The 14,443-nt window shown below is 37.3% G+C and overlaps 1 protein-coding gene across 1 annotated transcript; it reads right to left on the reverse strand.

Annotated features, from left to right (window-relative positions):
* Window positions 1-814: 814 nt before the first annotated feature.
* On the reverse strand, window positions 815-14,443 carry LOC129266370 (zinc finger protein 658B-like). Its single transcript, XM_054904216.2, has 7 exons — window positions 14,330-14,443; window positions 10,718-11,007; window positions 9,510-9,815; window positions 8,673-8,831; window positions 7,602-7,900; window positions 6,842-7,082; window positions 815-5,188 (listed from the first exon to the last, which is right to left on the reverse strand). Exons 2-7 carry the CDS (start codon window positions 10,971-10,973, stop codon window positions 3,873-3,875), a joined length of 2,577 nt encoding a protein of 858 aa, XP_054760191.2. The 5' UTR covers window positions 10,974-11,007; window positions 14,330-14,443; the 3' UTR covers window positions 815-3,872.

Here is a 14,443-nt window from a genome sequence, read left to right on the forward strand (position 1 = left end):
ATTTGTATCTCCTAAAAAAGAAGAAGTAGAGGTGTGTAATAAGGCCCTACCCCTGGATGGTTGGATACCCTATCCTGTTGTTCTTTCCTACCTCTCTCTCTCAGTCCCGGTCTCAGTCCATTCACCTCCATCTCCTATACCGGCACCCTATATCTCCTTCTCGATCTCCTACCCCCTCGTGTCATTTTCATCCCCTTTCTCTAGTCTCTTTAGGACTGACTTTAATACTTTACATTTTCATCGGGGGCGGGAGTTTATAGGGGCGAGACGCATGAAGTCTTTTTTATCCATTGAATGATAGTTTACACCACTCAGAGCTATTTTTATACTCTTAATAATTTCTTCTCTTTTTCTCATAGGGAGGCAAAGGCAGATGTTGCCTCGGGGTTCCGTTTCATAAAGACTTGTTATATTAACATACAAATGTACCATTTCTATATTAACAAGTTTACTACTAGTATGAGCGAATCAAACTGATAAATTTCAGTAAACTGTTATTGGAAATTTTTAACTGCAAAAAGCGCTTTCTCCCACCCCTACCACTCCCCTCTCTTTGCTTCCCTTTTTATTTATACCCCAATGCCCCTCCCCCCTCTTTCTTTATTCGTCATATCTCCTGTGGTCCATTTTTATATATATCTTGGTCCTTTTCTCTTATGTCTCTCTCTCTCTCTCTCTCTCCCCCAACCCTCTGTCTGTCTTCCACCCCCCTCTCTCTCTCTCTCTATAACCTCCCAAGTTCTTCTTTTCTCTCTCATCACTGCTCTGTTTCCCCTTTAAGCCCATACTATCATTAAATGCACTTTCTGAAACATAATTTATCATTGCTTTATTTCATGTTTATACAAACCATGATGTGCACAAATATCTTAAACCACATACCAGTACAATGACTATCAGTTTGCACAATAATTAAATTAAAAATCTAATAATTTTTACATCTAATAATGAATATGACAAAACTAATACATGTGTACTACATAGACATTGAATTCATTTGTGACAGCTGTAGGTTTTACGTCAATACAAATGCACATGTACATTTTTTTTCAAATATATATTTCATATTTCAAAATACATAGAAACTCAATTTTAATGTCAAACACATAGTTTAAAACCTCTATCAGTGTTATGTGATGTAGACTATCTTCATAAATTCCTATCAATATCAATATTTGAAAATCATGATGCTTAGCATGAATTACAATTTCTCCCTTTTTTAATGAGGCTGGCATCAATCAGTGATCATTTTGTTCCTTAGCAACATATTCCTGGTATGAAGCCTACTTTTACAAATTTTTCTTGTCCTATCTATTGGGTATATTTTGAGACTATATTATCAACAAGTTGTAAAGTGCATCCCAGAAAAAAGGAAACCAGGATTCCCATCTTTTTTTTATTCAGAGGCATAATTATGAAATATGATATCTAATTTACATAATCATATCATTCAATTATTTCTCTTTATTTTGATACCTAAGATGTGATGAACACCTCACGCATTAATGAGCAAATAAACGAGGTGGAAATGTTAATGTCAAAACCAGGATGCGCAAAAAAATTTGACAAGATTGGTTTGTGAAACGACGATTGGCTCATTAGCATTTCTTTTGTATTCTTTAAGATTCTCTCACTGATCCCTGAAATGAGAACAGATTCAGATTCACGAGTTAGTTTCTGCGCAAATCGTTTCTGATATGCCTCACTATTTATTATTTGTAATCTGCCATGCGTGAACGATTTGCTAAGCTGTTGGTTTCAAATTAGAGATGAGATTCCACTCTTGCCACGAGTATCAAACTTAAAGTAAAAAACATATTCAATAATATATTTCTGAACATGGTTTCCTTTTTTGTGGGACGTACTGTAATATTAGTCAGTACTGTATGTGGATGTTTTCACAGTAGTCAAATTGGCAATTTACCCCTACATGTAATATCCATACTTGTTTTAACACAATATATTCAGAATTTAGAAATAAGTTGTGCTATATAAATTCTATATATATCATAATTCAAAACCATTTTATATAACTCTTCTCTTAACCTATTGGAGACAGAGTCTCCATATATAGACTTCAACAAATTTGATTTGATTGTATGTTACCAGATTTCGTTTGATATCAGAGCAAGTTAATAATCATTAGATAATCCCAAGATTTAAATAATTGAATTCCACTCATTACATGAAATATAATACAGTGAGATATAAATATTAAATATATCAGCATTATACAAACAAGAAAATACATACATGTAGATGCAAAATGCTCAATAAATGGAAATGGAAAATACAAAAAAAATACACAGATGTAAAAAAAAAGTAAATAAATAAGAAATCTATCTTTTGTATTTGTTGTTCATTTATCTATCATGATTATCATTCTATCATGACTATCATTCTATCATGATTATCATTCTAAAGTATTCTAATCAACACTAATTTTACTGTTGTCATGATCATCAGTTGTCTCTACTAGAATTGACACTATTATCATGCTATCAGCAAGAGCAGTATCCTTCATCATCATCGTCATAGGTCGACATATATTGTTACCATTGTCGTTGACATCATCAATCAATAACATCATTACAGACGATGGAATCTATCAATTATGTCATAATTATTTTCATGATTATCATTTAATATATCAATCACCATGAACTTCATCATCATCATCAACATAATAAGTAGTAAATAAGCTTTACAGATCAGACCAGAATCACTTCCACAAGCATGCACATAAACATAAATCTAGTACAGTAGACTGAATACGTCAATATTCCGTAAGTCGAATAATCGCCTAACTTATTATTTCAGATCTGGGCCCCGTCTGACAAGAGTTGCGATTGATCTAATCAACCATAACTACGGAAAGCCAGCAATACCGACAGCAGTCCATGTTTGCTTGAAATATTTTCTAGATATGGGGTAAATTCATACATTAATTGATTTCTTGAAAATTCAGTGTTTCTCTTTGCTGAAAAAGGACATTGTGCCAATTTTTTTTTTTATAGAAAAAATAATGACATCAATGGATTTCCATATACCGGTACTAAGGTTGATCAAATCAATCGTTACTCTTGCAGAGTTAGCTGTACTCATCCTTCAATCTTACATGTTAACAGTATGGAAGAGAACCCAAGTAAAAAGGACTAATTTTTTTCCTCCCGATTTTCACACTAGTGACAATATCCAGTCACACGAAATGGGTATTACATACGGATAAAAGAAAAAAAAAGAAAACATGCTAAAGCAGCTTTTTGTACGCAATTGAGCTTTCTTGCAATATGAATTGCTAACATTGCATTTTGGAAATTTTGCAAATTATTGTGCTCTACGACAAAAAATACCAGATGCTTAGTTTCAGATAAACTACAAATTTGAATTCATTACCGTATAAAATAAAAATTATCACATAAATGATACATGTTGTGTAAAATTGAAAGCTATGATTTAAATAACGAGGATGAAGGCGACAGATCAAATACCTTGATATAAAGTAGCCATTTTCCTCCTGTTTTAGTATGACCGTAGGAAACCCATCAAAAGTATGAAATGGGAAGAAAATTTAGAATACAATTTTTTTCAGTATTTATATTTTTCTGCCATATTCATTAATTCAAACAGATATTTCAAAGGGCCTTTTCTAAAAAATAAAAAAAAAAGAGTATCAAATATCAACTACCACTGGTAAAGTCATTTTTATTACAAAATCATCCACATATACATACAGACACTACACATTTGGGAGATTTAAATATCAGAAGAAAATATTACAAAAATTACAGACTTGCCAAGAAAGGGCTCTCTATGCGACTTAATTAAAGAATTCAATTCAATTAATTCTCATGATTGAATCATTACAAGAACTACATGCACGGCTGTTGCTGCATATGTACTGGTATCTGGGGTTGGTCCTCCCCTTCTAAGCGATGCTTAGCCATGTGATGATTGTATTGATGATTCAAGGCAAAGCTTTTACCACAGATTCCACAGGAGAAGGGTTTGACCTTAATATGCATGGCTTGCTTGTGCGCAGCAAGCGAAGTGCTTGACGTGAAACCCTTCCCACAATCCAGGCAAACATACTGCCTGATACCCTTGTGGCGCCTTTCATGGACCTTCCAGTCACACTTGTCGGCAAAGCCTTTGTCACAGAAGGTGCAGATGAAGCGCTTCGGGCGCTCACTGTGTATGCGTCTCTTGTGCTTAAGAGCCAACTTCCTAGTTCTGAATCCCCGGTCGCAGACGTCACATTTGAACGGTTTGAGCCCTGTGTGTTCTCCTCGATGGTTGTTGAGGGCGCTCTCTGAAGCAAAACTTTTCGGACATTCTGAGCATGGATACATGTTCACATATTTATGCAGCACAAGGTGGTCTTTGAGACGACTGACGGTGCTAAATACCTTAGTACAATAGCTACATTTGAAATCTCCCTCCCCTTTGTGGACTTCCCTTTCATGGCGCTCAGCTACCGATTTCGAAGTGTATCTGTTTGAGCAGAAGCGACATTTATAAGGACGTTGGTAATAATCAGTAGGTCTACCAAGCATATCCTTAGGCTCATCAGCTGTTGGTTCCGAGGGTTGAATGCCAGGGGGTTTCCGGCTCTTTCTTGAACGGGCATCAGTCGTTCCAGCTGGATTGGGCTCTGCTGCACCTGATGATTTAAATGCTTGGTGTGTTTGCTCATGTTTAACACAATCTTTCTTGCTTGGGAACCTTTCCCAGCAGTATTCACAGCGATGCCCATGAGCCCTCCTCTCGTGGCGATTAAGCGAACGCACGCATTTGTAAACTTTATTACATTCACTGCATCCAAACATTTTATTTGCATGCTCTTTGAAAGGGTCTGTAGGATCTTTCTCAATTTCTGTAGATGCCTCCTTTTTCTCGTGGAATAACTCATGAGCCTTTAGTCTTCCGAAAGAAGGGAAGGTCTTCTGACAAGTTTCACACTTGAATTCTGAATCGTCCTGATCATTGACTTTCAGCTGACTTCCTAGTTGCTGTTTGGAACCGACTTCAATCGCCACAAATTTCCTTTTCTTCTTTTTCTTCCAAGTAACCACTGGGACCATCTCTTCCGGTTTGCCATGGTTGTGTTCACATCTGATATGTCTCAGGGTTAATTTGGGGGATGTGAACATGTCCTCACACAGGCTACATTGGAACTTTTGCGAATCTGAAAATTGAAAAACATACATTTTAACATTCTCTAGAGAATTCTTATTTGTCATTATTTTGGTGTCCAGCAAGGCTCGGTACTAGGTACACACATGTTCCATGAAATACCACATTACTACATGTGGACCAGTTCAAGAAACTTTCGGATAAACTTTGACTTAGTGGCCAACAATGACATCTCGGGAACCAGGTTAGGAAATAATTTTCATTTTTAGGGGCTATCTTTCTCTTCCACATAGGGGCACTTGTAGAATTTCAGGGGGCTATTTTTTTTTTCATTTGAAGGGCTTCTTTTTAGGAGTAAAAAGCAATTGTGCAGTAAAAGTTATTATCATTATTCTGCCATGATTAAAATATTGATTTTCGAAATGATCTTGATTTTTTTTTCTGTAACAGATCTTGGGGCGACTCTAGAAAGAATGGTCGCCCCAAAGCATGCATTTTGGGGGAATTTTAGGGGGTGATTTAGGCTGTCATGAGGGGGATATTGCCCAACGCCCTCATGTATTTTCTGTCGGGAAGAAAATTTTGCTGCACATTGTAACTGTAAGGAAAAGGCGCGATATCAAATACTCATTGCATTGGATTGGATCACTAATTCCCTATATTCATTACCATACAAGTCAAATGAACCTTCAGTGGTGCTAGAAAGTTAGTGAACCTCACCACAAAATACACTCCGTCATGCTGAGTGGTGAATCAAACAACACCAATGCAATGTCCAGCGATCCCAAAGAAACAATCCTTATTGAATGTAATATTTTATTACCTGACTTCACAACCAAATATCTATAACATGACAGAAATTTAAGTCTTTAAAATAAGTTCATTTTCAGGTGGGGTTCACTAGCTTTTTAGTGCCACTGTATGTATAAAATTCAAGCATAGTAAGCGTAGTAAGTGTCCAATTCTCGGTACCCCAAATAGCGATTTCGCCGAGATCCGGGAAAATCCCTGTAACGTGCATTGCATTATGGGATAGCTTTTTCGGTATTACAACTTCCTGTTCGGAAGTCCAACGCACTGTTTTGCCATTTAGATCAACAGTGCCGTCATGCACAACAACACAACGTAGCTTTCGCTCGGAAAGTTCGTGATCACAACCCTCTCTTTCACTAACAGTTTTACAGCCTTTTCTGCTAAAGTCACTAATTCTGCCTGACGCTTTCCATTGCACGGTATTCATCTGTCAGTTAAGATTTTTTTAAGTTCCGAAACTGATTTTTATCCATTTTGTGGTCGACGAAAAATTGAACGAAATGAATGCTGAATATATTTAGTGTCTAGTTGAATACGATCGTGATGTCAGGCCGGTCGCTAAATGCAAAATTTTAAGATATTCATTATTTGTTTGATTTTTTTATAACCAAATAAAAACATGAATAAAAATTATTCTCACGTGAAATATATTTTTAATTTTTATTTATAATTCAAATGGAATCAAAACTGACCAAATGTAAAACAAAGTATTATACTCTGTACATATTACGCTGATTGGCATCGATTTCAGCGTGGTGGAAAACTCAGTATCGCGAACCTCGCGCGAGCATGACTCTAAACCGGAAGTGGTGATGACGACCCGACGGAGTGAAAATTATCTCGTCTCGCGCATTATGAGATTTTTGTTCCTATTCGGGGTAGCGAGAATTACCTTCATGAAACTTCAGATCTTCCAGTGCCATCTCGATACCAACACACTTCCCATAATCCTTGCTATAGTACACTCTCAGTTCACTTCCTGGGTCGATGACCTTTGTGGTTCTGAAGTAGATATCGCCGCAGTACTGATACGCCTCTATGTTTTGCTCCTCATCGCTGTGTGCAAACCTCAGATGAGACATCCAAGTCTTCCGCCCATCGATGTAGAAGAAAACTTTCCCTGTAATACAAAGCTATAATTGAAACAAAAATTATGAGGGTGTTGCAATAAAGTTATTTGTCATTGATTACAAATAATAGTTACAATTACAATTTTACAAGTAATAGATAATTGTCATTTTCTGATTCAAGAAGCAGTTTAGCATAAAATCACAAGATTTACTTGTGTGATTTACTCGGGACATAAAATTGACATACTATCCTTATCTTTAATAGATTGCAATGCACCTCCTTTAAGAGTTTTGTTACCGAATAGATCAAAATTGATAGATTGTCTTTCAAGAAAATTACCCGGATACAACATGATTCAAACTACTTCTTGTATACCCAGGTTATTAAAGTATTTCTTCACTGACGCCCATATTTGAAGCGATAGCACTGTCAACAGAAGAGATCGTGGTGGGGGGGTTGGGGGGTCTGGGAGCTCCGCATTACCCCTGTCTGTCAAAACTACCATAATAGTCCATCCTAGTGAGGGATAAGGTTACTGTATGCATCCAGTCCGCTGAGTATGCACAAAAACAAATGCTTACCTCCCACGTTGTTTCTCTGGCAAAACCCTGTTCCTCGTTCATCAAGATTCCTACGTAGGGTCCAAACTCTGTACCCTTCTCTATCATTTCCTTGGCGACCACTCCATCCACTTTGTCCTGTAATGGCGCCCTTAGCTCGAGGGATGGCAGTAGATCTGTTACGGAGCTGATCTTTTTCAGATTGAGAGCTGCAAGCAGCTGTGGTTCCTCGGTAGAACTACTTGGAGATTGTGGTGATGGCCTGGCCTCCTCCTCTTTATCTCCTCTGGACTGCACTTGTTTAGAGCTAGATGCAGTATCTGGTTCGGATATATGAAAGTAATGGAAAACATGGAAATATTCATTGTGGGCTTTATCAGATTGATTTTTATGTTTTGGAAGAATAACATGGAATGTTGGTCAAACGCATGATTGTTCAACTGCTCTCAAACTAAAAAAATACAGCAAATAAGAGGCAGCACACAGATATTGCTGGGTTGACAATTTGGGTCCAGTCCCATGCATGAAAATCTGTGTGCAATGAATGTGATCTTTGGAAGAATCAAATGAATTTGTTATAATTTTAGGAAAAGTGGCGGCAAAATTTTGTAGATTACATTCTTTATAACATAAAAAAACATGGAGGCAATTTCCATTGGGAATGTCCGTTCAGAGTCCACCCCCCCCCCCACCACAGTCAGAGAGATGCTGGAAATAGTCTAGTACAGTAACGGTTAATCCAATCGAGACTGAGCTCGCATAAAAGCAAGCTGGAGTCGAAAACATGTGTTACAGTGAAATCATTTAGTCTCCAACGGGTTAAGACAAGTGTTGGGTATCACCATTACACTCACACAGATAAACACCAGGGGAGCGTTTCATGAAAGGACTTGTCAGACGTTTTATCCGACAAGTCCCATTTTATCCGACAGTTACCATAGTAACAGCCAATCAAAATCCAGAAAAGTTGTCAGATCTGACATTTTGTCGGACAAAAATGTTGATGAAACGCCCCCCTGGTATCTATCAAAACCTGACCAAAAATCAGATTGCCTGATATAGCAAGCCTATCTCTCTATCAACACAACTCACCATGGTCCTGAGATGTAGCGCCCTCTAGTGGCTGTTTACGTGTAGGCACAAGTCGAATATGCTTCTCTTCAGCCGTTCCGCGAATCTTGGTGATCATAGTCACGTCCGAACTACTGCTGGTAACTGACCCACTAGTTGTAGTAGCTGGAATGCTGTTTGCTGGAGATAATAAGGTTCAAGAATTTTGTGGATGATGTATGGAAATGAGAATCAAGGATGCAACCTAAAATTGAAAATTATACGCAAATCCACACACAAGAATTGTGTTTTCTATGGCTGAAAATAAGTCAGAACTCTTAATTCAGTCTAAAATGTGGTATAACTGCAAAAAGTGAAAACAAAAAGTTCCTCACCGAGTCCCCATTGTCCCTTTCTGAAATCAGGGACAAATTCATTATTATGACAGGTTTAAATAACAAGAGGGTTGTAAACCTCTTATCTGATGTGGTGGAGAGCTCATCTGTAATCAGCATCAAATCAAACTTGTTGAAATTTGGGAACTCATGAAAAGAGACATTTGACCTAGATGAAAGTTTCACTTGTCCATGTTCAAATGCTGTACAATGCCATTAAAACAGGGTTTCAGAACCCTTCATGAGAAGTCAACAAGAGGCTAATAAGATTGTAACTATAATAATAATAATAATAATAATAATCATAATGATAATGATAATCATAATGATAATGATAATAATCATAACATGCATCATTCTTAGTGCTTAACACAATGTGTCTAATTACTGCATACTATTACTTTACTAATAATATTGCATACTATTACTTTAAATGCCTACATCTAAGGTATTATCCAAGGTATGAATTTATCTTAACCTTTACCTGTAGTAGGTGGAATGTTGCTCTCTAATGACTCGTGAGTTGCAGTCAGTGGAATGGCGGTATCCGGAGAAATGTCACGATTAGTGGAGGCTGATCCGAGCGTGGTGGTTGGTAAGTTGGTCGTTTCCGCAACTGGTTCTCGAGTTGTGACTGCCATACTACTTCTCTCTACGACCGGTTCTTGGGCTGTGAGAGGTGGCGTAAAATTCCCTTGAAGACCGGGATACTTGACCCCATGTCCTCCGTATGCGATTGGTCGTTGAGGAAGGGTGTGATGCAAATGGTTTGCCGATGAGTGCCCAGAATCTATTATAGAGGAAATCAAACAAAAATACTCAAGTGAAGTTAAAGAAAAAAAAAAGAATTTTACTTTTTTGGGAAGACTAGAATATTTTTTATTTAAAAAAAATGTTCTTTTAATATTTTAATGAGAATCCTAAACAGAGTTGATGGACCAAACTCAAGCAGTTTGGGGTTTTAGTTTAAGATGATCCAAATCAAATGCATAAATTAGAATACAAAGTCAAGAAAATTACTCCTTGATATAACTTTGAGAGTATCTTAATATGCTATGTAGATTTTGTTTATTCAAATTATTTCTAGTTTTATCACAAACACATTGTCTTTTAACTTCATTATTATGCATAAATGGACAGACCAAGAATTTCACAGAAGGGAAATCAAAATCCTCTTAAAAGTTTCAACCTCAACCAGGAAGTACTAAAAAGCAATCAAGCATAAAAACAATAATTAGTTTAAAAGTGCAAATAATAATTACTTCTTGTAAAGCACTTTTTCAAGTTCCACATGGGGGGGGGGGGTGATTGTTTTTAAATAGAAAACAGTGGCCTAATAGATATTTTAGGATATAAGGGTAGAGGGAGAGGGTACATGTACACGCCCACAGCACTCCACCCCATCCCCATTTAAAAAATATATATATTCATAAAACCTTGTATCTCAAAATCTAAATATTTTTATGACAGCTCAGAATAAGCTAGCTTTTAGAGTTATGACATGGGTAACAACCTTCTTTTACCTTGAAAGAGTTCTTCACATGTAGGGATCAGGAGACTGTTTTCAGACAATATGAGACTGCCACCATTGCTTTATTTTCAAAATACAGCGTTTTCTATAAAGCTGCCCTCAAAATTTTCAAATTTTGAGATACAAGGTTTCATCAGCCCAGTGATGATATGAGATCTTACCATGATAGACTGGTGTGAACATCTGTGTGACTGTCCCTGGGTGCGGCAAGGGGAATACCCTGGTTGGCTGGTCCTCCATATAATCAGCCTGGTGTTGTGACGGTGTGTGGTATGGTATTGGCAAATCAAAAGGATAGTGGGCAACATGTTGCTGTTGCGACGGCTGTTGTGGTTGCTGTTGCGGTGGCTGCTGTTGCCTGTTTTCTTGTTGCTCCCTCTCAGGAAGGTAAAAACCGGGTGGGTAGTTGCCTTCCATGGCTATTACTAAGTGTACATGTAGAGCGCAAGACCTGAAAATGCAAAATAATGGGGGGAAAATTAGAGCCTACATAATCATAGTGGAAAATACTTTGGGTACTTACTACATGTACATGTACCTATTACCAGGTGGGTGTTTCATAAAGCTCTTCGTAACTTAAGAGCGACTTTAAGAACGACTGGTGATCCTTTCTTGTGGTAAACGGTAGATTCATTGGCAATGGTTTAGCGCGTAAGAAAGGATCACCAATCGTTCTTAAAGTCGCTCTTAACTTACGAACAGCTTTATGAAACGGCCCCCAGATCTTCTGAAAAATGCAATTAATTATGCAGTCTAGCTTCCAGGTCTATCAGAGCACTGCTATCTCCATCTACATATAACTAAAACAATTTGTGCCAGTTTGTTGTGCCAGAATTAATGTTCCCAAGGGTGAGTACTGTACATTACTCTTGGCTGAAAATTATGTGATTTGAACAAATAAGAGTAAATCAAGCAAAACGCTGAAACTTGTCATGAAAATTGGACAAGGAATAACAAATATAGCACTTCAAAACTTTTTGCATTATTTATAGTATTATCAGTTCAAGGCATGTCTTCAGGAATATATGCAATGAGCAAGCTGATGGTGCCATCTCTCAACTTACTCTCTGGTATTTTATTGTCATGAAATTATCTATTAATGTTATTTAGTTTGTTTTCCACGGTCTGATACAGGGGTTAGCGATATTAAATTGGAACAACTTTTACTTGAATATCTCAAACATAGACAATTTTAGACATTTATCTACACGGTCCATCCTGGTCCCTATAGGCTACATGTATATGCCTACCACCAAAATGAGATTCCATGGAAAAGTCTCTTCAATGACATTGCGAAAGTAAATTCACAATAGAGAATATTAACTGATGTATGTGATAATTGACTGATGACGTCATGCACTCACATACAAACAGCTGTGTTTTAGAGCCAGTATCAGGTTACCTCAAATGATGTTCGTGTAGGCTCCACTTCACTACCGCTACACCTACCTGAACATCAAGGTGGTGAACTCGCTCTGATACTCTGAGTGACAAAGGAGGGATTTTATGGGGGGAAAATATAAAACTCATGCACCAACACGACCTTTAAAAGAATAATCAACTTATCTTCCTACTTTTCATTCTAATTTCACTCCATATCCATCCTCCGGTTAGTCTCAAAATTGGTGATTTAGAGCCAGTATCGGGTTCCTCACACGTATTAATTCACTGCCGATTCCAAAACATCGCAAACACAAATTGTGCATGCGCGGAAATCGCAACTCAATTTATGAATATTCATGACAGGACTATAAATCGGGATCATTTCGTATTTGCACGCACAGATATCTCAATATGCGTCATGTAGCCTTGCTTGGTGAAGAACAAAGAGAAATAAGATGGCGACTAAACATCGCGCCAGGTTTTCCCCGTCTTTTCATAATATTTTTCTTGTTTTCTTAATGAATTCTTGGTAAAAAATTTAATCAATGTCGTATAAATGTCGGAAATGATGTTGTATCCCATTTACATGATTTAGGGCGAGATCTTTAAGAAGGAAAGTAACTTAGACATGTTAGATCTAGTCTAAGTTAGAAATCTCGAGAGTCGGGGGCGAAAATTTCAGTTTTTTTTGTGGTACACGCACATGAATATGAATGCAGGGGGACCAGACATCCGTATTTCCTGGGATCATCCCGTATTTTGCTCCTATGTCCCGGCGTCCCTACACACCCTTCCCGGGACGCCTATTTGTCCCGTATTTCAGAATATTGAACAAAATGTAGTTAATACATTTAATAGTGACAAATTTTCATCAAATAACCAACAGATGACGAAGCAGAGACAACAATAAAATCGATAACTAAACTTTTTAAAGTTCTGCAGTGATTTTCTTGCTAACCCAATCAATACATTGCAAATGAACTGGCCTCCTGCCTGTGTGTGGCAGGCTACTATACTATAGCAAGGCATGTAGGATCGGAGCAGATTCTCAAAGGTGCAAACAATGACATGATAAAACAGTTTTTCCATCAAAATAATCACAAAATCAGAGAGAAAATTATATAATTATATTATGGAAAAATAGATCGTTATTTCAGCTTTCATTTTGAGTCTTGTTGTATATGATGCCGCGACGTTTCATCTAAATTTTAAGTTGACAAGGTTTCACTTTGAAATTTTATTCATTTCTAAAACATTTAATTTTTCTAATTTCAAAAATATATTTAAAAAACACCAAATATTATTTTTGTTTGCTTGAAGTTTGAACTTTTTCCCACTTTTCTATCCTTTCTCCATCCTTCTATCCTTCCTGTTTGCCCTTTTTTTGTTCCATAGCTATCTTTATTTCCTATCTTTCTTTCCTGATCCTTTCTCTCTCTCTGTATTCATTTTTCTTTTTTTCCTTCTTTCTCTTACCTGCCTTCTTTATTAAATTTCCTTCATTCTTTTTCTCCTTTCTTTGCTTCATTCTCCCTTCCTCTCCTTCCATTATTTACTTTTTTTTTCATTCTCTCTTCATTCTTTATTTCATTTTCCTTCTACAATGTAATTCTTTTCCCTTATTCTTTCTTTCCTTCCCTCCCTTCCTGTTTTTCTTATTTCTTTCTTTCAAAGAATGAGACATTTCCTCCTCCTTTTTTCTTTCCCTCCTTTATTTTGTCTTTCACACATTTATTCATCTTCCCTTCCTTTCTTTTTATATTCAATTCGACGGAAACCTTTTTTCTCTTTTATTCTTTCATCCTTCTTTTATTTTATTCTAATTTATTTTTTCCTTCATTTTCCCCTTCATTATTTCTTTCTCTTCTTCATTCTTTTGTTCACCCTCCCTTCCAATTCTTTATATTTTTTCACAAGTCTAACACTGACACGCCTTCTTGTTGATTGTCCCGTAATCTGCATTTCATTTTGTGAAAACTGAAATCTGGTCACCCTGCACGACTCCATGACCATGACCATGAGCCATAAATGGGACGCAATCCCTGGCTCCGTGGGCGTGGATAGTAAGCACACATTAGTAAATGATTTTTACTCTCTAGGACTAGAGCCTCCTGGCTAAGAGTAAGACAATCTTCATTACGCCCAGGCCCCGCCCAGTCCCTCCCACCAGCGCATCAACGACTGCACCACTGCCCAGACCAGTCGGTCAAGCCAGCGCCAGACGTCTGTCTGTGACTGTGGCTGAGGCGGCGTCACGCGAAAGCGAACAGCAGCAAAAACGCGCAGAACATTTTTGATACTCATTTCCTAGGACGTTTTGACTCAATTAAGTAGCAAATACAGATGTCTCACAATACAATAAAATATATGATACATATCATGGGACATACCTTGTTCAAAATCGTTGATTCACGCAAAAAATACGGGTTTGTAATGCCGGATCTTCACAGAAAATGACCGTGACATGACATGACCTTGATTCAGTGTGGTATCCTCGAAAACGC

This window comes from Lytechinus pictus, chromosome 8 (assembly GCF_037042905.1).
Source record: "Lytechinus pictus isolate F3 Inbred chromosome 8, Lp3.0, whole genome shotgun sequence".
In the NCBI taxonomy this organism is placed as follows: domain Eukaryota; kingdom Metazoa; phylum Echinodermata; class Echinoidea; order Temnopleuroida; family Toxopneustidae; genus Lytechinus; species Lytechinus pictus.